This window comes from Anopheles nili, chromosome 2 (assembly GCF_943737925.1).
Source record: "Anopheles nili chromosome 2, idAnoNiliSN_F5_01, whole genome shotgun sequence".
Taxonomy (NCBI): domain Eukaryota; kingdom Metazoa; phylum Arthropoda; class Insecta; order Diptera; family Culicidae; genus Anopheles; species Anopheles nili.
Genome location: NC_071291.1, coordinates 22,718,975 through 22,744,210, shown reverse-complemented (window position 1 = coordinate 22,744,210; position 25,236 = coordinate 22,718,975). Strand labels below are relative to the sequence as shown.

The 25,236-nt window shown below is 48.3% G+C and overlaps 1 protein-coding gene across 1 annotated transcript; it reads left to right on the top strand.

The window, feature by feature from the left end:
- Positions 1-3,978: 3,978 nt before the first annotated feature.
- On the top strand, positions 3,979-25,236 carry LOC128732109 (cardioacceleratory peptide receptor-like). Its single transcript, XM_053825274.1, has 8 exons — positions 3,979-4,119; positions 4,589-4,696; positions 22,626-22,761; positions 22,861-23,058; positions 23,206-23,301; positions 23,368-23,562; positions 24,589-24,889; positions 24,996-25,236. The coding sequence occupies exons 1-8, from the start codon at positions 3,979-3,981 to the stop codon at positions 25,234-25,236; spliced, it is 1,416 nt and encodes a 471-aa protein (XP_053681249.1).

The following is a 25,236-nucleotide window of genomic DNA, read 5'->3' as shown; positions in this document are numbered from 1 at the left end:
AGTGTTTAGTGAGGAACTTTTTCCCTACTGCATTAGCATATTTTGATAGTTTATTAAACGCTAATCGGATTATCGTTTTAAACCTTGTCGAGCTTACGATCATTTCTTGTCAAACGTATTGTACTGTTCTACATTCATACTCTTCAAAAACCAGGTCCAAAGAGGAATCCCTTTCGAGAAATGAACAGCACGAAGTCCTTAAAAATCAAATGTCACGTTGACATTTCACCCGGACTGTTTATTCGCTCTTCCTTGGCCACGTGTGACATTTGCCTTAGTAGACCTGCTGCGGAATGTAAGTGGTGCAATTAGCATTGGGGTCAGTTGATCGATTCAAACTGTCAAAATGATGCCTGCGTCGCGGTTCCAGCACAAGGAATGCCTCGGCTCGCAAAGGTTCAATTGTCAAGGACGAGAACACACTTTTCCACTTACTTCTACGTGCCACCCGGCCGAAACCACCGACCCGGGGCGAAGGTAGTTCGCACCCGAAGGGAACGTAAAAGAAAAGAAAACATATTCGCCCAAAAGTGAACAGGGAAATAACTTACACTTGGTTCTTGGATCGTTTGGGGGGAGGCTTAACGGGTGTTTTAATTGCCGCTGGCATTGCTCGGGACCGCGCGCATCGCACCGGCTGGTTTGCCAATAAGTGCAAAGGCTGATCGGAACATAAAAGCCGCCCGTGACAGGTATCCGGATCTCTCTCTCCCGGTAAGGAATCGGGAATTCTTTTCATCGCATCGAAATTTCTTCTCCACCGGCCGAGTGACGAGTGGGAGAAACCTCTTTTTTTTGCTTTGTTTGAAAGATTGCTCGTCCGCCATTCTCACGATTCCAGTCTACCCCAATCGCCTCCCCGAACACCATTCTTCTGCCAGCGAAACCGATCAGTGTCAAGATCGTGCTGGTGACGATAATTGCTTTATTGGCGGAACGGACGGGTTCGAAGGGAACGGGCTTATGCCGAAAACAGCCTCGCACAGCCTATCGGTTGCTTCGATCGCGGGGGAATTCGCCGGGTCTCGAAGGATTGTGATCGTGAGGCGCGTTTCGAGTTCAACCTCGCACCGAACCGCCGATCCCCAACATGCCCAACGGTTCCTCTTCATTAGTGCGCCGTTTACAACACTCTCCGGCGCGTAAATAAACATCGCACCATATACGGCGTGGCACCCTTTTGGGGTGGGGGTTGATTCGGGTTTTCCTGGCTGTGCCGTATTCGTTATTGTTTTTTTTACGGCTGATGAATTTGTTTCAGTTTAACGATTGTTTTTCCGCCACCGTGGCCACGGGCAGCGTCGTCACCGTGGCGATGCTCGTGCCTTCCACGCAAAAAAGGGCGCTCATAAATCTTCTCTTTTTTTGTCTCGCCCTCCCCGTTCGTTTCGCTCTTGTGAAGGCGGCCGTGGACGCGGCTGGTGAGGTATTAAATTAATGTACGAATTATGTAAACGGTACCGATCACCTCCGGGCGTACCGTCAGGTCTTCCGGTTTTATGTTGAACGGCTTGCTTGAAGGGCTACACCGGGGTCAAACGTCGCGCTCTTACTGCGCCCTCGATGAGTTGGGGCGGAAACGAAGCCAAAACCATCCCTTAAGCTCAAAGGGGTTTACCGGCGATTGAGACATTTTGCAGCATAAAAATATGCCGGATGGATCCCACGATCGGAGATCGCACGGAACAAGCCGCTCACGTGGATTCCCACACATATTTTATCTTGTTTTTCCAATGTTTGCCCTCGGCACGGTCCGATGTGTCAAAGTGTTTGCTTAAGCCCGTTCTCTTCTGCTCTTCGACTCTCGCCATCGGGATTGGTTTGATTAATCGCGCTGACAGATGAATGGAGCTGCACCGGTATTGATTTATGGTCGCGTTTAAACTAAATACCTTCCAGCTCATGGTGGCCCGCCGGTGGGAAAATGGGGCTGAGATTGAGAAAGTTAATTTGTTTGCTGCCGGTTTCTGGGTCGACCAAAGCTCTTGAACCGGAGCGGTGTAATCAATAGCCATGGAGTCGATATCCGAAAATTGATACCAATTTGATGTGTAGATTATCTTTTCCGGTTTCGGGATAAAAATACCCTCGAAGCAAAAGAACACAATTTTTCTCCTTGAATCATGAAAGATTAATTGAAATTAAGTAGAGTTTAAAACATCATCAATACTGCATTAAGCATAATTAACAAAACCAACTGCCTAAAAGCATAATTGAGGATAAAAAATTACAGCATGCTTAGCTTAGCAGAGCGTGTCCGATCTCTTTGTTTGTATAATGGGTAGAAATTTGATAGAAACACCAATAAACGTGCGACATTACCAGCGGTAATATGATGAAATCATTTCAACCGGCTCTCGACCGTCTCATAATCGGGTGATAATTTTTCGTTTTGGTTTCACGTGGAAAAAAATCGCCGCTTTTGAGCGTCACCGTTAAGTGATTGCCTTTCTTCGCCGTGGCAGATAGGGATAAAAATACGCCAAACTACGCCGAGGCGCCAAGCAATTAAGCACTTACAGTAATGAGCACGTAATGTCGCCGGTAATTTGTTTGTAAAGCTTTCTGCCACGGTCAGGACCGCCGGCCAAGTACACCAACCGTAACCTTCACGCTCGGGACCGCGCTTCCAGCGATTCCAGACGCGGCACGGCCTCGAATCCTACCGGGAACATGGGCACGGTTTATGGATCGTTAAAATTTACAGTCGCCATAAACAGAAATCTGGATCATCGCTAATCCCGCGCTCGTCGAATCAAAACCGGTAATTACGACCGGTAGCCGGATCAAATCCCTGCGACGGTCGCATTCCCAGCTGCTGCCCGGACTACCGGGGTTCGTTTGAAAGGGGGAAAAAAGAGAGAGAATCCAAGCCCACGGTAGCTACACCGTGTTCGACGAAACGAGCCTTGCCTGCACACCGTGCCAGGAGGCATTTTATTTATGATTTTTTTTGTATTATTCTGGTCAAATAAAATTGATTCCATTTGAACGTGACATCCGATCAATCTTTTCTCACCCGCCAATATTCAAGTGAAATCGATCAAATGTTGTTTTTTCTTCTCCTGGGGCGTGCGCTCTTCTAACTTAATTTGCATCCCTTTCGCGTCCCTTTTTTGGTTGATCCACCAAATCTAGCCGGGAACGATGGAGCAAATGGGTGTGCTGCCATTTGCATAAAGGAAATGGACGGGAGAAAATGATTGATCGCGGTGGTCTTTGGCTACGCCAGAGCGGCCAGCCATTCGCAGAATCTTACACTTTATACCCTTCAACTTCAAAACAACCCTCATAGTGTGTGCGCGCGTGCTGTTGTTTCTCAACCCCCGAGGCCGTTCCTTTGTTACCGCGCGTTTTAATAAAATGGTCCTGCTTGTTTTTTATTTACATTACATTCCCCTGCAAAACGCCAGCTACACTTTCGCTTACATTTCCACGCGTTGTTTTTCCTTCACAGAATCGAGCGTTTTATTGGCGAATCCCTGCGGGCCATCCTTCCGCAGAACACCAGCGATCCGGTTGCGATCGAATCAAAGCGCGAACCGTAACGGTTCCGTCGATTCGGCAGCACATCTAAGTGGTGCTTTCGTTGGCGCGTACCGTGGTTTGCAGCGTCGGCATCCCTATACAGCAAACTCAATCCACGTTTCTCATTAGCGTGGCGCGTATTTGCATCGCCAGGACATGATGCTACGATGGCCGCCGCTAGGACGGCTGGCGGTGCGAAAAGTAACACCGATACCGGCGGCGATGCAGATGACGACGACGACCGTCCGCTGAGTTGATGCACCGTATGCAAAGCTGCACCACACCACGGGGACATTTGCGAGCGAGCGCTTAAATTAAAGTGTTGTATCCTGCGGCTCAGTGCAAGGCGACAGGCGAAAAGCAAGTGACGGGTTTGGCAAGAAACAAAATCTCGCCCCCATTTGCGTACGGGGGTGACTTCGATCTCGATTGGAAATTCGACTTCCAGCGATGGAGGAAGTTCCACGCCCGGATGCTGACGTTAAGGAAGCGTTGACATCCGGGCAGGGACGAGCAGACGCCCGGTACGAGGACTCCGGGCTCCGGTGGCAAATGCCCAACGGAAGCGAGCTGAACACGGAGTACAAGCTGGTAAGTGGCTGTTGCACGGGCTGCAAAAGGATAACATCGTTGTTTTTGAAATGGTGTCTCGCTTTCCAATCAACTCGACGCTAGTTACAGTTCCGCCAAAACCCGTTGCATGCGATTCCTCGTGGTGTAAATTTAAACGACGCGAGTACTCAAACCTAGCGTGTGAACTGAGCTTTAACTGTCGATTTGAAATGTGTCGCATAGCAGAACTGTTTGCTTTCAGCTGGCAAGGAAATTAAAATGAGTAGCGTAGCGTGCAATAGAAACGCAGAAACTAAGCTCCAATCTTCATCACGCCACCAAAAACCTCTCCATCGAATGATTGACTTTTCCATTTCCTGTAGCTCCCCGGGAATGGTTTGTAATGTATTTTTTTTTTGTTATTGTTGTTGCAGCTCAACGATCTGATTTCCCGCAATATAAACACACACTTTTTCATCTTTTTCTTTCTCGCTCCCACAAAATGCAGCCCTTGGGTTTTCTCGAGCGATCGGAAACTGTTGGCAACATGTCGAACGGTACGACCGAGCCGATCGAAGGCCTCGAGCAGCAAATCAACAGCTTTTACTTCTACGAGGTGAGTGTGCGCCTTCGTGGCCCCGGACAGGACCACCCAAACGGAGGGAGTGAAGGAGAGATTTAATTAAAAACGCAAGCGAATAAACTACCCAACCTGTGGATCCCGTAGATTCGAAAATTGAACAACGAAACCTTCGTCTTGAAGTTGTCAAAAAGGCACTGCCGTCGGAATTCCGGCACCGGAAACGGAATGCGCCTGCTGTCGGTTGCCCGTTTCCGTTCGGTGACAATAATTGGGCGCTGGCCGAAAGAGGTGGCACAGACGCAAAGGTAGCACCTTTCCCGGCGGCCGGAATTTATCGCCACACAGCCCGTCTAGACCGGTTGATGCGATTTTTATCGACTTGCTTTTCCCCGCGGTTCTTTGCCTTTGACGCCTTTTGCCGGCGTGTCCTTTTGGGTAGGGTTTAAGAGGACGTCCTCAGTAAGTAGTTGATCCACGAAACGAAGGTGCGCTCGTTAGTTGCAGCGAATCGTACACGGCTCTGCTTATCCCTGAGAACGGCTCTTCGGCTTTTGCGGTGCTTGGATAAGTGGTTACATTAAATGTGCATGCATGCATGGTTAAGGGTTTTCCTTTCCTTTGACGTGAGTTCATTCAGGGCGCCTTTAGGAGTTTTCTTCGAGCTTTGCGCGTATTTCCAGCAGATATGTGAGGTCGCTTTTTTAATTGTATCACTGCGAGGTTCAACCGATGTACTATTCGGCTTTTGTGAACTCACTCAACACCCAAAAAAAAATAAATAATGAAACACCATTCAACCGTCTTTGAAAGGGATTCGCTTCTCTCTCAACACGTAAAGGAGAACAGCTCCATTTGACATATTTTTCACAGAGTCTATGTGAATCTCGTTGACGTTGTTTTTCTTTGAAAGAATGCCGCAGAAATAATGCTTGCTTTAGCAAGGCACATCTTTTATGATTATCACATTCCAGGAACATGTGAGACAACCCTATGAATATGGTGCCCTGTAGCCCTTGGGGTTTGCGGGTTTTCTATTTTAGTTGTATTCCATACCACCGTGTATTTTTTATTGAAATCCCCCATTGAATGGAACACCTATCTTCGGGGGAATTATAAATAACGCATTAAATAACTCCCTAGCGAGCAGGGGCGAGTTATTTACGGAAATATCTCACGTGTTCAGCCTCGCTTCATCATATGCTTGCGATGTACTTAAGAAAGGAACCATTTGTCGTGGCGCTAGCACGTGGAAGCTCGTTTGGGAGCACGTTAATTTTATCACAATCGTTTTTAACTCATTCTCACGGCTGCCTCGCACAAAGATCTGAGCAAGTATTTATAAATTTCGTTTGCACTACAACATCGCTTAAGGCGGGGCGTCGCTTCAATGACGTTTTTTTCTCTCAGCGTTTCCACCCAACGGATCCTTTATGCTGGTTTCCTGAACGCCGAACAACCGAGATGGATTTCCGTGCGTTGTCGTGCAGATTGCCGGCGAATTAGCTGCATGATGAATGCAGTTAATTTTCCTTCCTGTGCTTCTGTACCCGTTTGGAAATGCGCATTTCCGGCTGTACCATCGCGAACGCAAGCCTTGGGCAGCTCGCGCAAATTGGCAGCAACTCGGGTGGAAGCGCTGAAAGAAAAAAGTTTTCGCGTGCAGCGAAGAATGGAAAAAAGTTTCCCTCCAATGGCTTTCTCCGCCTTGCTGGTGCTATTGAATATTCGGAAACGAAACGGCATCGCAATTTGTGTGTGTTCGGTGCTTTTTTATCGACGAGAAAAATGGCACCACTCCACTACAGGAGCGCGCCACCAAGTGGCCAGCGGGAAAACGCGCGACGGTCACAGGGCCAACTGGAGCGCGAAATGAAAATACAACCCAGCTGAAGTGGACCATGTGACGCTTGCTTTTGGCACCGGGAAAACTGCTCCGTGTCGTCGTTAAAGTGCGTTCCGTGCCGTCGAACGAGTTATCTTATCCTGGCCGGCTCCGAAAGAAAGGATCTTCACGAGGACGGGGCGGTGGTTTTCCTTCTCTCTTGCCAATTTTTCTTCAACAAGCACCATAAAAAAGAACGGCGAAAAAGCGCGTGAATGAAAATATTCGCCCGAGCGCAAAAGCAACCTTCAACGAACACTCGAGAAAAACCGCCTCGAAAGGGTGCCGAAGGACAACATTTTCACTTCACTTCCGTCTCGGTGGGAATCGCGACAGCGAGAAGCTTCTTTCGTATGGGTGGTTTTTGTTTCATTCTCTCTCTCTCTCTCTCTCTCTCTCTCTGGGTTTGCGACAACTTTTCCACACGTAATCGAATATGGATGAATGAATGAAAGCACGAATGAAAGTGAGGAAAGCGCCGCGAGCTCGTGCCGTGGAAAGCGGCTGGTGAATTTCGTTCATTCCAAATCGAATGTGAGCGCGAACGCGTCCTTCCTGTGTCCTTTTGCGCCACGCTCGACAGGGTGCTAACTTGGAGTTGGAGTGGGCCATTGCGTTTTCTTTTTGTTTGTTGCTACTGCCTTTTTTTCTTTCCCAACTCACTCAAATGAACCCAACACTGCGTGCTCGGTGCCAACGGCAACCTCCGGGAAGACTAATTTATGAGCATCGATTTTATCGACATCGGCTGCGCGTGCCAGCAGGGGGTAACTTCGCCAGTTCCGGACGGCTATACGGTGTAAAATTGTTTCCTAATTTGCGACCTGCGGGAACTGCGGTCAGAATGCAGGCCGTGTTTTATCGCACCGAAAGGCGCACGTCGCTTGGAAGGAAAAAGGGGCCACTCGCGTGCGCCCGCTGGAATTGTTTTCCCACGCCGCGTTCGCGTGGGAAGAAGAAAAATAAAACGCAATCGTTGCGCGTGGTACCGATAGTCACGGTTCGATGGTCAAAGAGCGCAAACGGGCTGTGTGTTCGTGTGCCAAAAATGGTAATTTGTGGTGCGAAGCAAAACAAAACGCCACAGGGCTCCAGGAGTCAAGGATCGGATCGCCAAGGAGGCGACAAAGCTCGAGGAGGGAGTGAGAATTTAGAACAAATCGAAATCGAACGCGGAAAGCTTTCAACTGCCGTGCGAATGGGTCAGGAAACGCGCATAAAACCGAAATCATCGAAGTTTTCTTTTCATTGCTGCGCGCCCGCATTCCACGCGGTCAGTGGCAGAACCGCAAAAAGCTCCGTCTTTCATTCGCACTTTGCGTCACGTCGTAAAGCGGCTCCGTTTCCATCGTTTCCGTCCTTTGCCGCCTGCTGGGATCGGGCTTGGGGCTGCACTGGCCGTCCATCAGATCGAGCATTAGTGTCGCATCGGTGGGCCGATGCCTTGGGCCGACGCCTGGTGACGCTGGTCGAATCAATCATTTTGCCTCGTGATTTAATTTTTGGCGCATTCTCACACGTCCGCAATGGGTGGTTGTTGGCTGATTTTTTGTATCATGATTAAACTTCAAGATCGACAGACTGATAGGAGCAGCTTACATACAGGTGACATGTTCGCTTAAGCTATAGTTGGGGTGCTCATTTCGTTGATTGATTGTGAAAATTAGTTTAAAAATTGATTAATGTTTTTGTTGATGTACTAAAATGTAGTTTTTGGATAGTTTACTAATAACTATACACAGCGTTATCATGAAATATACGTTCAATATAGGTTTTATTTTTATATTCATAAATTGCTGTATTGCTTATTCTTATTAGAACTTATTTATTGCTTAAAACTTGATCGAAAAGTTGGTAACATTCTAACTCAGAAATGGATAAAAACCACGTGCGGGCAAATTATGCACGTCCAATTGACGTGCATCACTTGAAGTTCAAAGGGCGAACCGGGAAAATAAATCACCTTAAATTGATATAGCAAACTATCGCTATTTTAATCACGCCCATGCGTTTGCAGCTAAAAGCGTGTGCTATCGGAAACTCACTTTCCCTTCCAGCGCGGGCTGCAAATATACGGTGTTCTGGGCAACGTTCCAGCCCCAGCCAGCTGGCAACAAACAAAACAAAAATAAATAAAACCTTACCTACCCCCGTCGTGCGCGATAGGGCAGAGATCTGTTGAATCGTAAATCGGTTGGTGCCATTGACCCACAGAAGAAAACATGGTTGGTTTTGGATTGGGAAAAACAACAACGCGCCGGCCCTTTCCGCTTGTCCATTCTGATATGGGGTGCGTTTCCGTCCACGAAAGAGTGGGTGGAAAAGAAAAAGCTTCACCCAACCGCCCGAACCGATCGCGATACCTCGATGATGGATGTCGATGAAATGCGAATCTACTGCAGGGCGGTATCGCTCGTGATAATCGCACGGGTGTATGCTGAATCGGTCAGAGCTGCTGGTGTAATGTGCTGCTTTTTGCTTTTTCTCTGCTGTTGCCTGCAACACTCAGTCGGTGGCGCTTTGCCGGATCCCGATTCGTGACCACGTAGAAGCTTGATTTATGTCCGCGCCTTGACCAAAATGGGAAGCGCCACGTTGCAAAAGGGCGTGGGACGGAACAATCCCGATATGCGCGAACTCACACGTCCCACCGAACATGGTTTGAACGTTAAGAGCTTAAAACTATTCCAGTGTCGCGAACGTCCCCGCTTCGCAAACCCGGGTGCAGTTTTCTTTTTTTTTGGGGGAGAATAAATCTTAGAAATCCCTCCCGTCGGGGTGAAGGGCGAAAAAGAACCGTTTGACCGTACGCGCGATAAAAAGCGACGTCGCGGCCCGACGACAGGAAGCTGGCTGAGAACGCGCAAGAAATACCGATGCGCGCCACGATGCAGTTGCATGCGATGCATTTAATCGTCATTCATGCTCGCTCCGGCCAGTGACCGGCCCGTGGGGAATGTGCCATCCCGGGAATCCACACAACCCAACCCAGCGCAGACGGTTATGTTAATGCTTATGTTAATGTCCACCAGTGACCGGGCGTGCTAATTTCCAATTTCGGTTCCCCGTGACGGAACCGTTCGGTTTTGGAAGGTGCGCGTTTTATTTGCTCGGTTCGTTGCATCGTGGCATTCGTGGCCGCGAACGGACGCGTCTTCGCCCGTCTGCAAAATAGTAATTGAATTGAATTTGATCAGACCGACCGGACGGTCGCGGGCACCCGGGTTTTAAACGGCGCATAATTGCTGCCCGATACTGTGATGCAAATTCCGGCACGATCACGATGCGTCGCTGCAAGGCGCGGTGTAATTGCAGCCCGCCAGATAATTGAATTCATTTGCTGCACCGTGCGGGCCGATTAATCGTCGGCGGCGAGCAATTCGCCTTCCACCGGCACTGCAAATGTCACGGACGTGCTCCTTCCTGGCCTAATGCCTGCACGACACGCCAATCGATATCGGAGATGAGGTGGTTTTCTTTTTCATTTCCTTTGCTGCCTGCGCTTTTGCGAGTTTTGCGCGATTTTCGATGGCGTCGTACCAGTTTTTGGAAGATAGCGCCGATGGAAAATGTGCCCAGTTCACCTGGTTCTTTGGTGGCACGCATTTTGGTGGCAGTTAATGGCTTCATTTCGTCGATGAAGCTACCTTACCGGTGTAAGGACCGCTCCATCGATGGCATCGATAAAGGTCAGACGGTGTATTTTGATGTGACACGCTTGACGGGGCGCTAATTGCGTGGGTAAAACTCATTTCTCGCCCGATAGCTGTTTTTGGGATGTTTGATTACAAAAAAAACTACGATTAAACGGGGGAAAATAGTACGTTTCCATCGAACAGAAAACACTCCGAAAATAACATCAAACACGACCATACAACGCGGACGTTTCGCTTAATTTGCATGCTCCTAAATGGATCCCCGTTTATGGTTGGTCCACGATACGGGCCGCACGTGGTCAGCAAATCATTAGCAGCTCGATATCGCGGTAAGGCTACTATCGCGCGTCTAATATCTTTTTATGGATTGGACAATATTTTCCACCATTCGCCTGCATGACGTCCGAGCGACCAGACGGCGGCGATGGACTGATTTTACCCTGCGATTGCCATATTTTACGGATGACAATAATTCACTGACTTTCCCACCAAACGGCACCCTTTCGCGCTCATGCTCTCTCTCACTCTCTCCTTCTGCACACGAGTATGTTTTCCTTTCGCTTTCTTTCTCCTTATATATGTTCTTTGCTCCCGCGGTATTTTTCGCTTCAATATAAACCCCGCACAACCGCAAGGGGGTGCCGTGTTTCGGCACCATAAATTCGACCCGGAATCGAAATCACAAACCGGGAGCCATTGCCCGTGGCGCTGTGTGTTCGATGCGTTTATTGTTCTGCTCGCGGGGGTTGCAAAAACATAATGGCCATTTTCGGACATCGGCGAGGGCGAGAGAGCTGCCAATGGTTGGCCGGTTGGCCATAAATGTTTGGCTATAAATTAACACTATTCGAGCTTTTGCGATTAATTAGCAATCATCACCGGCGACACATTTGGTCTTAATATTTTGACTAATTAAATCGTGCGTCCGGTTTGACTAGGACGATGCGCAAGTTTACGTGATGAATGCGTTGCCGTTTCACGCAAATGAAATACCTTTTAAAACCTTTCAAAGATTACTAATCGCACAAATGGCTCAAACTACAAGGGGGTTATAAATTATATTGAATCGCGTATCAAGAGCCATGGTAGCTATAAATAGTTGTGACTTTGATCTTCGCTTTCACGACGGACATCACGCAACATGAACCACATGGCACTACGATCCGCGCGAGAGAAATTGTGTGATTTCGTTTTCCTGCGTCACGAGTTGATCGACACCGATTACACCGGAATAGCGCATTTTATTGTTCACTTTGGTCCGTATAGCTGTTTGGTGTAATCTCATCCGTCAGTCCGACGCATTCCTCTGTCGATGGCATCATCCGCAACGCTGGTGCGCTGGTCAAGTGCTCTTCGGAAGATAAAAGTCATCAGGCACGAAGGAAAAATGTGCCTACGGTCACAGTAAATATCGTTTCATAAAACTGTCAGCTTAGAACCTCGCCAAAGGCCAATGTTTAGCCAGCATATTTTTCCACCCTCACAACACACACACAAATACACGTTCCGCAAAACCTCCAATAACCCTTTGCAATTAAACGTGCGGCGCGATTCCGCGATTCGGACGCAACTTTTCCGGCCCAATGGCCTCCACCGGCTGCCTGGTGGCCGGATAGAACGCTGCGCGCTAGTGTTTAAGTATTATTTAGTGGTCGTAAATCGATTTATTTAATCGTAAACTGCTCGATCTCGGCCTGGTCGATGGATTGGTCGGTGGTCGGGCGAATGATCCGGGCTCGCGGGATGTGCTTCACTTTACTCACGGAGCAGCCATTCCGCGAAGGAATCTAACCGTTTGCGCAATCGTCTGGCGGATGGCGTAAGATAGTAAACCCGGGTGATGCCCAACCGTCCGGTGGAAGCTGTGATCTTGCATGCAAAAAGGTTAATCGCACCATCGGGTACGTGAGTTTGCGTCAGCGCGCGATTCATCCCTCAGGGCGTCCGTTAACGCACAAAAAATCATCTCCATTTCCTTGGCGCGCGTGTGTGTGTGTGGCTCGATGCGAAATAAAAATCCCGCCAACGAATCAAACGATGAACGTGTGTCCACGCGCGACAAATTTTCTGTGCCACGGGCTTTGCGGACTTAGGCGTCGTGTATTTGCGTCTTTCACTGCGCTTGGCGCAGGATGGCGAAAATTCGTTTTTCGTTTGTATTCCCGCGGGTGGACAAACAAATGTAAACTTTATTTGCGAGTTCTGATGAGTGTTCTCCATCACAAATAGATGATGATTCGTGTGCAAATGGAAATGATGAAAATGTGCAAAACAACATTTTGGCATTTTTCCGCGTTCAGCAAGCCATTTGATGTCATTCGTTATTTATTCGTAGTAGAAAGCAGACTCTTGGCTGGGAGCGTTTTTGTGAGAAACAAAAAAAGTAATAAAAACGCATTTCCCCTGAAGAGATTATAGCGCAGCAGCAATATTAGGTCAAACGATATGAAACGGCCTTAAATACCACGGCACTGAGTACTCAAACGGCGCATTTTGACTTTTAGCGGAATCGGAGTGCTTTCAGTCAAATTCCTGCAAGCTTAAGCAGTATCAAAACCATTCGCTACCCTGCTAGTGATTGGCGTAGCGTTTCGTCGAAGAAAGCGTCCAATTTATTGGGAAATACCTCGGCAAACTTTTGCGCCACCTCCCTGGTGGGTGAACATTGTAACATTTGTCTACAATTATCGTAACTTCGTGGCGCCTTCAGACCACGCCGGTCGCCATCATCCATCACCGCAGTTCAAAGACCGCGCGCGCACAGAGAGTGCTCTATGCTCGATAGAAAACGATAATTATGATCATCATCACCGTATCTGCTGGAGTCCGCCCTTCGGGGGCTCTCGAGTACCCCCACAGCCACTAAAGAGTGGCGGGACGCTGAGCTTGATGGGAAAATTGTTTGCAAATGTCCAGCGAAGCCGGCGGCGTCGGGATGGAGGCTGAGGGTTTGACCTACTATCCTCGTCGGCGAATGGAACCTTCGGCTCCACGGCTCTGCCAGAGTTCACGATGGCGTCGGAGCACAGGAGGCCATATGTTTGCCCGCTACGGAGCTACGGTAAGCAGTTTTGCGAGCAGAGTTTAACCGCAACGGAACCAGGAATTATGGCCGTCGTCTCCGAGCTCGCTCTTTATCGGTGAATGGCGATAATCAGTTAGTAGGCGAGTGGCCACCGGCTGGCTGGAAGTCGTAACTCGCCGGCGACGGCAGCCGCAATAAAGACGCCAACTGTTGCAGCCGGTTGCTCCGGTTGTACGGCTCCCGTCGTCCGACCGACAACTCTAGTGTCCTGCCGTTCGTTAACTGCTGCTAATTACAGATTCGCAAGGAGACGACCACGGTTCGTCTCCCACCCAGCGGTTGTTAGGTTTAATTTTGTTCCCCTCATCGAAAACTCACCGTAATTTGGGATTGGAAAATGCGTTTAGTTTCGCATCGGTCCGTTTCGCTCGATAGTGCCGCTGGCGAATGGTTGGTTGTGTATCGGACCGAAAAATGGAACACGAGACAATGCCATCACGTGGGTGGCACTTATCCCCAGGATACCGTGTGTTTGGCTTTCACCGACTGCAAGGTGATGTTGGTATCGCTTAACGTCTTTTCTGTCTGCCCTGAAACTGGCCGGAGCCCTTTTTTGTGCCCGCCAAATGCAAAACGGGGCGACATTATGCCGGATGGTCCACGTGATGCGTCCTGCGCGTTCGTTTATCAGCAAAAGTGTTCATTTCGCGCTTCAATAAGCACGAAATTAAATGCATCCGTGAAGGATGTGATTTTTTGTTGTTGTTGTTGCGCATCTCTCACCGACCCTTGCAAATTTTTTTTCTACAACTTAAGGCTCCATGCGATGGGGGTTTTGCGCGAGGACATTCGCCACACTGTGGGCGGTTCCACTTCCGATAATTCGTTTAGATAGCGCCTTATTTAGGATGCCATTAAATTAAATGACCTTTTGCCATTTTTGCACGCTGTCCTTTTCTTTCTTTTGCTGTCTTGAGCTCGCTCGCTCACTCTTCCTCGTACACTCTCTCTCTCTCTCTCTCAGCTCTCGCGTCTAATGGTAGCTTTTTCCCTGTGCCACTTCGATGCATCCTTTCAACGGCTACTTAGCGGTAGCGAACGGTTCACTTGGTTGCGCTTTTCACTGCGATTTTCCTCAACATCCTAGTACCCTCTGGAGACATACCGTTAGCTGCTACAACCAGGCATGCTTTGCGGCCGATTCACATTCCCCCTGACTGTCTCACATGCCACCGATATGCTGGGGCGCTCTCACCAGCTGTCGTTTCCGACAGCGCCTCCACATCTAACCGCTTTCCCAGTTCGAAAATTGGATTGCCCGCCGATGCGCGCAACAGGTTTATTTATTTGCTCAATCCCGCACGATAGATCGGTTAGCTGTTTCATTATTTATATACACAGCGAGCAGTGGCCCTTTTTGTGCCGCTGTTCTACGCTGCATTCGTTGCACCGATGCAATTCCGCTGCATCGCCGTACTTGACATTGGAACGTGCGCCAATGCACGTGCCCGGGCCGCACATAATCACTACATTAAGCGCAACACCCCGTGGATTACAAGTAAATCAAGCTGATTATCGCATAATAACTCAATAAAACCCCTGAGGTTTTTTTTGCGCCTCATGCGCCACCGCGTCGAAGTGGCTGCTCCGGTCCGGCGACGGACGTTATGTGAATGTCGATGGAAGGTGGCGTTCGTGAAGCTGTTCAGCTGTGCATCTGTTGCAATCGGCACAGAACGCTGCTGGGCGGATTGATAGGTAACTGAGGATCTGCCACAAAATAAGATCAATTCTTTCTTATATATTTAATCCGAATGGACGATGAAATGAAATTACTAAACTAATTTTAGTTTAATTGACCACAACGCCAACTAAGTAAGAACACAAAGATTAACGTTTGTATTTGATTACATTTCATTTGACAAAAACAAACATTTGCCTCAGAAAATTAGAAATACCGTAAGTTCAAAGAGTTGTCAATTATTGATGGCACCAGTTTTAAAATCACTACCTTCTCAGCACGTCTCGCATAAAACCGTGCAGTGACTTATCAAGCAAAGCGCTTAGAAGCTCTCCACGCTCGGGTATCGTTCTGCTAATGGGCATAACGCGACCGGTGCCACTGGTCCACGTATGGGCAAAGGATCCCGCAACAGCTCGCAAAACCCGAAAAGCGTGAGCCGTCATCTTCCTCTGGCTGTTACGAGCAAAGGAAAGCCACTCTAGCCGCAACGGTAAAGGCAACGCAAACCGGCCCTTATCTGATAGCTAGTCAATCAATTTGTCATAACTTACTGCTGTACACACAGCCCGAAGGGAACGAATGGCCGCCTGATCGATCATCATAAATCCTCACGTTGCATCGTTCGGGTCGCCCCCGAGGTACAGTCTGCAGTCTGCACTTGGCAATGGAGCCAGCAGTTGGTCCATTTCGTGTTTCCTCCGACAAATGCGCTCAAACGACACGATTGCACAAACCGTACCGTGCGGACGCTGAGTGCATGCAGCAAGGTGTCGAATGTCGAGTTCCTCGTGACGAAATGGTCACTGATTTACTTCTCGCGATCCTTCCACCATTCAAGCGAGACTGCTGATAGATGAAGCAAATAATGATTTCCTCGTTGGTCGGGGTCGACACCTCTCAACAGAGCTGAAATGTACGCAATCAGACGAATTTCCCTTGAGGGGCTAAACAACCACCGAAGGGCGTCTACGAAGAGACTCATAAAGCTATTAGCGAGATGATGAAGGCAAACGTTCGGCCGGATGATTTGATATTGTTCCACTTGGAGAATGAGCAGATATGGGTCTGGTTTGGAAACTTGGATAAGGCATTCAAGGCGGCACTATAAAACTGTCTTTATGCATGCCATTGTTACATGCTTCTCTGTGCTATGGTAAATCTTAATTTTTTTTTAATTCTATTGGTGCTCAGATAATAAAAATGAGAGAAACCAACATAGCAACCACATTTAAGTGGAACATTTTTTAGAAGGTTACGACTGTTAAATATTTTGCAGCGGCATGGAGAAACAAGCTTTCTCCTGATTCATTTCACACGATTCAATTCGTCACATCTCTTCGTTTGTACATACCATTTATGGCCACCCATTAGTTTATGCTGCAATCTTTACGATATTATAATTTTTTGCAGAGCAATGCCATTATAAATCAAACATTTTTCTTCCTGAAAGAAGCCCGTTCAGCTGTAAGGTTTATGCTTTAGTTTGGTCTATAACCGTTTGACGGGCATTCTTTTTTATTGTTTTATGCACGCCGTTGATAGGCAAGTGAAGCGTCCATCACATCGATATGGCGCAGTTCTTTGCCGTATAAAAATGGACGAATGGAACTAAAAGAGATAAAAAAAATCTCCCAATAAAAGCTGCGTGTATCGACATTTCCTTCATAGCCAACTCAGGACAAGATATGGAACTGAGCACGATCAGCAGTCGGAACTCGGACGAATAAAGGCTTGAGAATCTCATGGGCCTAGAAACTTTCGCCACGGATGCGCTCCATCTTCAACTTGACCTACATTTCTACTTTTTTCCCTAGTGGTGATGGGTAGCATTTTTCTCCCCAAACGAATGTATTTTTTTGCGGGAAACGAAGTTTTATCGCCGTCATGGTTTAACGGCGAAGTTATACGGCCACCAGACAGCTTCCGTCGAGTCGTCTTTCCGTCTTCACACAGCTCCCGGTTGGAAAGGCGACATTAAATTTGTGATTATATTCACCAAACTAAAGACGCACTAGATGCACGTTCGCGGGTGAACGCCTATCGTGTTTCCTGTGTTGGTTTCGTTGCTTTTTTTTCAATTTCCAGAAACCACATCTCCTGTGAGCTTCATTCATTTCTCTCCTTCCACGTGGCCGTCCTATTTTACTCAGATCGTTTTTTCCCTCTCAGAAAGTCTTATCAATTCGAGCTTCCTAGTTTTTTTTCTTCCAAAAGACGTCCCGAAGGACTTCCCATGACTTGTTTTTTTTTCTTTGGATGCTTCAGCTTTCGGGCAACCACATCCGTTCAAGAATGGGTGTACTATTTTTGCGTTTTCCGTCAACGGCACGCAACTTCACGTACGTTGTGGGGGTATTACGGTGGTTTCGCACCCAGGACCCAGGACCTGATGAATCGTATCGGCTCCGGTGACAAATGGGGCGCAGTTAAGAAAATTCCAGGCGTTTTCCCACCCACCAACGGAGACGGGCAGGAAGCGAGAAGGTGACACAGGAGGCGATTGCTGGTTGGCGCCGGATGTTATTACTGTGGTGGGTCGCTGGGGAGCGAATTCGGAAGGTTCGAGCTCAACAAGCCATGACGAATGACCCGGAAGTTGGCCAGCAGACGGGGAGCGTTAGTGTTCGTTCCGTCGGGAAACCGCCTAGGCAGGGGCCGATCGCTTAAGTTGACGTGAAAAATTGGGGAACCTCGGTCCAGCACGACCGGAACGGCTTTGGGATTTTTCTGGGCGGTAGCAGGGAAAAAAATAGGTCGGTTTTGGGACGAGTGAAACCGTGCGTCACGCCAGCAACAATTGAATTTTGATAAATCGAAACTGATAAACGACGCCACGAGGCAGTTCTTGCCACACTGACTTTGGTAATTTGGGCTTAAATATATGTGAATTTCGAAGCATTTTTCTTCTTATCGGATGCTTCTCTCCTTATCGGATGGAAAATCCTGTGCTACTATCAACAAGAACTCTTCGCAAACCACTGCTCTCTTTCGTCGGCCCAATGTACAGGAATTTGAAGTCTTTCCCCGGTGGTGCTTCTTATCCTCTCGGTATCCAGGTCAACAGCGTGTGTGGTCTGCTCCTTTCCCGAAATTCTTTGCGGGTCAGCTATATCTATCATCATTCCCGCACGAAGCTCAACCCCACGTCCGACGAATGGAACGGATCCTCCTATTTCACTCTCATTACATCCCGCCTGATCCAGCTGCCAGGATCAACTTCCGTTCGAGGAACCGTCCAAGATGAGCGTTCATCCTTTAGAACGTACGTTAATAAACGCCCCAAAGCACGACCGAACCAGACCGGAACCTTTACTAGACCTGCATGGGTAAACCGGTGGTGTGGTTTGGGGTTTTTTTTTCTCATCCGGCTGGGGAAAGTTAATGGGAAAACCGACCCAAACAAAGTCACGCATCTGGAATGCGGGTCACATGGGTTGTGCGAGCGTGAGAGAGACATAAATTTTTGCCGTGTCCGTTAACCGGCGTTTCGCTTCAATTTTCCACCCTCAGATTGAGCCACCCCTGAACCAGGCGAAGTAAGTTGTCCGTTAGCTTACGCCGAGCGCCTCTTTCATCCCACGGGACTCGGGAAAGTAGTTAATCGTAGCGAAAACGACCGGAAGTGGAGTGTGCTGATAGAATTATCGCTTCCGATTGGAATCGCTTTGATTTATGGGGCTCGTGTTAGATGGGCGCATAAAAATTGGCGCAATAGGCACAAAAATTGATGTAAACAGTGCCGGGATGGGGCGTACTTTTCTTTGTTATTTCGTGTGTTTCTTACATTACCGGACGGCAGCCTCCGGAGAACGCTAGTGTTCGTAATCAGCCGTGGAAAGCATAAACATGTTGCCGTTTTACGTCGTCGTCGTACACGTAAAATTGATGACGAACGACTAACCTATTGTTCTTTCGGTTACCAAGTTCTCCATTTGCTAGAACTAGGTTAAGTAGTTTTATTATTATTCCTTGTATTCCTTGTGGATCGAAAGCCAAACGCCAGTATTTACTACCCACGGCTGATGCAAACAATCGGTCTAAAGATTGCGCCCTGCCAGGGATAAACGCCCTTGCCAAGGGTGGTCCGGCAATGCCATCGAAAAGGGAAACACCAATTTGTCCAGCCTTGGCTGCATTGTCCACTGTAAACTGATCTAATTGCACGCCAAGTACGGCGTGCAGGTACGTTATGGTCAGCACCCACCGGGTGCTGCTGTCCTCCGTACGTCAATGTCAAATCTTTGCTCGGATGGAGAAAATTTTGCGCCTTAAACGCTTCCCAAAAAGCGAAACGCCTTCGGCTTGGGGGTTTTCTAACGAGGCAACATTCATCGGCGTTCGCTTATGTAAACGGTCGTCCATTTTGCGAACGCACGTCCCGTTGCCGCGCACCATTTTGTCTCCACTTTTCACCCCACGACCCGACTACAGAGACGGCGAGTGACAGGTAAACAACGTGCGCGCGCGATGGCGTGGTGTGGTGTAATTCGTGTCAAACTGACATTTGTAAATTCTGACGAATTTCCTAATTGGTGTCCGGGCATCCCCCGTGTCCATGTTGGGTGCGGGCACGTGCCACCCGGGTGGCCGCAGTTTACGAAAGCCAATCCGAACTGTCACTCGCCCGGCCAGTGGGCCATCGAGTGGCCGTTCTTATCGGTCTTTTTACCAGAGCAGGCTAAACGAATTTTCCTCCTCCGATGCACGATGCACTCGGTGCACTAGGTTGCGTGAGTTATGCTTCCTTACGGTCAACCCAAGCTCGCCCTCTTACCCTCATTAGCTTGGCCAGTATTGCGATGGCCTCTCGGTCGACGCTATCGCCGGCTTAGCGTGGCGGCTGTTCGTGTGGCAAAGCGTTTTTTTTTCCGGGACGGTTCCACACGCACCAGGTGTCCAGGTCGGCAAAATATGGTCCCGTAAATTATGGCCAATCAATTGATAAAGTTCGGCTCATTAGTGCCCGCCAGCGTGTGGTGTGGTGCCATTGGGTGTGCTGTTAGATTGATCATCGTTAAATTGATGCACTTTCGGGCACCGGCGGGTCACCAGCTTTGCACGCCAAGAAGCCCACCGGTTGACCGGCAGGGCCAGAGATGCCATTGGGCGAGTGCTCGCACCGGTCCGGACCAATGGAGCAGCGATCAGGTATTTTGATTCGATTAATTATTTATGAGAATGCGAAGTAGCCATTTATGGGACTGCTCATAAGTCGCTGGGCGAGCAATGCCTAAGCGGCGGTTACACAGTTTGCAAACGGCGATGCGAACTCGCGCACCCGTCCGTTACATGTTACCACCCTTTGCCATATAGGCCGATCCGATCCGGGTGTCTAGTTCGATCGTGAGCGCTCATAAAGTGCTTCCACTTGCTGGCTGGGACCGAATGCAGGCTTGGGCAGGGTGGCCCGGTTTGTAATGTATATTTATGTTCGATGCAATCGATCGACAAGTGCGCGACTCACGCCGACGAGCCGAGGGAGTTGTCAAGTGGTCGGAATTGATCGTCCAAAGGTGTGAGGCACGCCGTTTTGACTGGGAATTGAATTAAAGAAAGCGGAGCGATGCACGATGGGAATTATCAGTCGCACGCTCATGCATATGGATGATTGGGAAGGTAAAGAAAGCGACACGATTAAACAAACAGACAAATGTTATTTTAATTGCTGTTGTCATCATTTACACCGTAAGGGTTTACTAGTTTCCTGCGATCATGCGACATTGGAGTCCTTTTTCGAACACATCTGATTGTACAGACATTAGAGTCTGTTTTACGAACATATTTGATTGTACAGGCGGACATGTCCAAAAGAAATAATCAGTATAAAATAGGCTCCATCTACATGATATTTTTGTGTAAGTCTACATCCGATAAACAACGGTTATTTCAGCGTATCACAAGATTGACTCATTCATGCCATTGGAAGAAAATATCGCAAAAATCAGCTCTCTTGAAGTCGTGCACATTGTGCTCGATCAACACGTGGCACAATCAACGATGCTTCTGTTGTGCCATTAAAATCAATCAAAACACGCCACGTCCCATTGATTCGTTTAGGACTGCCTCATTACAATAATTGTCCCATACGAGCAGCATGATGGAGCTGGACGGCTAAATGAGTTTAACCTTTTGCCTGCTTTAAACCCCCATTTACCACACTCCATCTCCGGATCGTGCTGTTTTCCTTCCCGGCACAAACAGCAAACGCCATCCAACGCCGGCCGCAGTGCCAAATTTAGTATGGAAACTCTTCGCCTAATGAGAAAACGGTACGGATTATTATAATGATGATTACTTGAAACTCTCTCCACCGTCCCGAGTGGTTCCAGCGTCCGTCAGCGGGCCCTCACGTCGGGACGATGTGCAACGAGTGTACACGCATGCGATAATCAACCACGTGTTGGGCGTTAAATGGGGCGCGTAATTTCGTTGCCCGAGCTTTGCCCACCGAAGGTTCCTGTTTTATTGCAATTTTATTGACCACCGACATCTCTGGGCCCCGTAATCGATCGATTAGAATGCAATTCCACTCGATTAGTGTGCAGCCCGGTTAATGGGAGGGTTGCATTAAGCGATGCGATTAAGGGGCTGCAAGCGAGAGCCATTTTACCGGCGGCACCATGTCCGGTGGAATTGAATTACTGCACGAGCTTTTATCGGGTGTACCGTTTAAGCAAAAAATTACCGGTTACATTTTAGCTTGCAAGTGGAGATATTGCATACTTGCATCATATGTAGGGGGATTTAAGGCGAAAACCATATTCAGCTTGATTGAAGTGTTTTATATTAAATTTTAACTTTATTTTTTGTCAATGGCGAAATCCATTTTGCTGTTTTCTTTTTTTTTACCGGTATTCGAGAGAAACGTTAATTATCGTGGAATTTTGCTTGGTTTACTCTACGCCGGGGTTTTTCTCACAAAAACCCAAATTGGAATAAAACATGAAACACTCACCAAATTCCACTCAGACACGAGCGAAGTGACAGCTCGTCGACAGAAACCGCCCGTCAGGCGGTAATCGATGCCTGGCGTTCTTCGCTTTGTAGTTTTCCTCGAAAAACTTTCAAACCCACTGGCACATGGCATACTTGGATCATCATGCAGCGTGGAGAAAAAAAACGGTGAAAGATTTAAAAACGTCTGACACCTCAAACGCGCGGTGTAAAGCGTCCTTAGGGCAACGAAAAAGAGCTCGAGCTCCGGCAAAGACACACGTCAAAGTATCGTGTCGCCGTGTTTGCAGGCCGAAGAATGTGATGCTCGTTTCGCCTCGTTTATCGACTAACCGGCCCTAGGGGGACACTCAAATGTGACCATCTGAGCGGGGTTTGCTGGTGCTGACGCGAGAAGTCGGTCGCAATTCGTCGCAACGAGGGTCGACCGGGGAAAAATCAAGCCATCTCAAATAAGAAGCGTGTCGCGTTCGGGGGCCACTTCACACCGGTGTGTCGAATCCACGGCCGAGAGCCCAAAGAACCAAGGAGCAAGTCTGTCCGATGTTAATGGGCCATTCTATGCAGCGGGATGGCGTTTGGCGCTTGAAGATGTATTTTTTTGTTAGAAAATTTTCGTTTTTCTTCATGCAAGTTTCGTCCGTCTACTCCGAAACCACTGCTTGATGGGTTTGCTTTTTTTTGGTCGTTTTCCTTTCCAGACTGAACAATTTGCAGTATTATGGATATTATTTGTAGTGATCGTGCTCGGCAACACGGCCGTGCTTGTGACGCTGTTTCTCAACAAAAACCGCAAATCGAGGATGAACTTTTTCATCAAGCAGCTCGCAATAGCAGGTAAGATCGTGGAGCATTTGTTAAGTAGAAATAAAAATGCATTTTCGTGTCGGGCGTCGGCTGGTAATTCGTTTCATTTGCATCACGCTTTCCCCACAGATCTCAGCGTTGGGTTACTGAGCGTCCTGACGGACATCGTGCAGCGAATAACGATCTCCTGGCTGGCCGGCAACGTCGCCTGCAAGCTGATCCGCTTCGTCCAGGTGTGGGTGACGTATGCTTCCACGTACGTGCTCGTGGCCCTCAGCATCGATCGCTACGATGCCATCACGCATCCGATGAACTTTTCCGGCTGCTGTAAGTGTTTGAGCACGCGCCCGTATGCGACACCAAATTTGCATGTGGTTCGTTTTTTTTTTGTTTCTTCCATTTTTTTTCCTATTCGCACATTCTTCTGTGTGTACGCGCGGCTGGGCGCCTCCATCGGTGGGTGGCATGTTGTAGGGAAACGCGCGCGTCGGCTTGTGGCGGCTGCCTGGGGCTTCAGTGCCGTTTTTTCGTCGCCTATGTTCTACCTATACGAGGAGCGCATCATACAAGGTGAGTTTGCGTTCCGACCGGGTATTGGTTTCTATTTAAATACCTTCGCTTTTTCGCTCCCGACAGATCAGCTGCAGTGCTGGATCGATCTTGGGGATTCGTTTCGGTGGCAGGTTTACATGTGCTGGGTGGCCGCGTCGCTCTTCGTCATTCCGGCGTTCATCATTTCCGCCTGCTACGTCATCATCATTCGGACGATCTGGAGCAAGGGTTCGATGCTGGGACCGACGCCGGTTGGGCCTGGTGCCAACGGAGGCAAGCGTAAGTACCGACAGTATGGCCACTCGCGGTGCAGTGGTCGTAATCGAATTTGCGCTACAAACTCAATTTCGGTCGGCCCACCGTAAGCGAGGCAGTGGACTGCCTCGCAAGACCGGGATATGGGTGGGATAGCAACTTTTTCCTGTGAGATTGGAGGGGACTGAACTTCGCTGGGTTATTCATAACGTCGTAGAGACGCAATTTTGAATGTCAACAATTTTCCATAACAAGATTAGTTCCCAGAGATCAAGGGGTTGGGTGAAGAAAAACACAACATTGAACATAGCTATTAAATTCGTCTTGTAGCTCACGTGTTTTGGTTGAGTTTTCTTCGACCTGAAGCCATAGCTGTTTACAGAAGCTAGGAATAAATATGAAAAATAGCTCTCTCACTTCTTGCTATTAAATATTAAATATGTAGCTTATTACAAACACACCCCAAAATAGCGTTCATCCTAATTCCTCTGGGATCGGTATACGTACGGATGCCATTGAGCCCATGAATGGAATTCTTTTCCTTTTCATGACTAAATTAATCTCGACGTGAATCCTGTCCCATGAGCGATTATTTCTTTCGTCATGTTTTCTCTCACATTTGACGTCATATATTTTTGGGACCTTGGAGGATGAGCTGTGTACAGTTGCAGATGGATGTGTTGCTGTAGATTTAGTAAGAGGAAAAATAATCCCCCACATGCATGATTTTCGTCTGAACAACTCTGGAACAAATGCTGCATCCAATTAGGCGGAATTAAACATGTTATTAGCCACTGATGCTGTATCTCAAAAGAGAATTATTTTAATTTGTATCAACAGTTCTTTGTTTTTTAATAAAATAATTTTACATGAATGTCAGCAGGAATACAAAATGCTCAAAAATAATACTCACTCCAATTCATCCTCGGTCCAACTATAAAAAGCATTATCAGTGTTCAAATAGATTTAAGTTAACCAGTTTTATGATCAATCTGCTCATTTATGAACCAAAAAATTCATGTCGACATTCATGTTTTTATCTCTCCTCAGATCGACCCATACGCAATGGTGGTGGCTGTGCGGAGTTGGCAAGCCGGCGGGCCAGTTCGCGAGGCATTATCCCACGCGCCAAGGTGAAGACAGTCAAGATGACGATCGTGATCGTGATCGTGTTTGTGCTGTGCTGGTCACCGTACATCGTCTTCGATCTGCTGCAGGTGTTCGAGCAGATCCCAAAGACACAAACGAACATCGCCATCGCTACGTTCATCCAGAGCCTAGCTCCGCTCAACTCGGCGGCCAACCCGCTTATCTACTGTCTCTTTTCCACGCACTTTGTGCGCACACTGAAGTAAGTGCATCCGGTTGCCATTTCCACGAGTGACAGCTCTCTCGAACAGCGCGTCAAATTCACGTACCACTTCAACTAATCGCTTCTCTTCGTTCGACCATTGCAGAAGACTTCCACCATTCCGATGGCTGCTGTCATCGCCATTATGCTGCGCCAGCGAGGAAGACCGCTCGGAACGGGGCCGTTGTGGCACGATCTCGAGTGGCAATCGCAACCTGCGCAACCAGCATAGCAGCAGTTCGATGCGAACGCTGACGACTTCGCTCACCGTATCGACACGTCGCTCGACGGCGACCATTTCGACGAGGGGTGCGAGTGGACCAGCCGCAGGGCGGTTGCTGGTGTAG

Coding starts and splice junctions, on each gene's coding strand:
- LOC128732109 (XM_053825274.1), top strand. CDS start 3,979: ATGGAGGAAGTTCCACGCCCGGATGCTGACGTTAAGGAAGCGTTGACA. Junction 4,697..22,625: donor ACAGCTTTTACTTCTACGAG/GTGAGTGTGCGC, acceptor TTTCCTTTCCAG/ACTGAACAATTTGCAGTATT. Junction 22,762..22,860: donor CAAGCAGCTCGCAATAGCAG/GTAAGATCGTGG, acceptor CTTTCCCCACAG/ATCTCAGCGTTGGGTTACTG.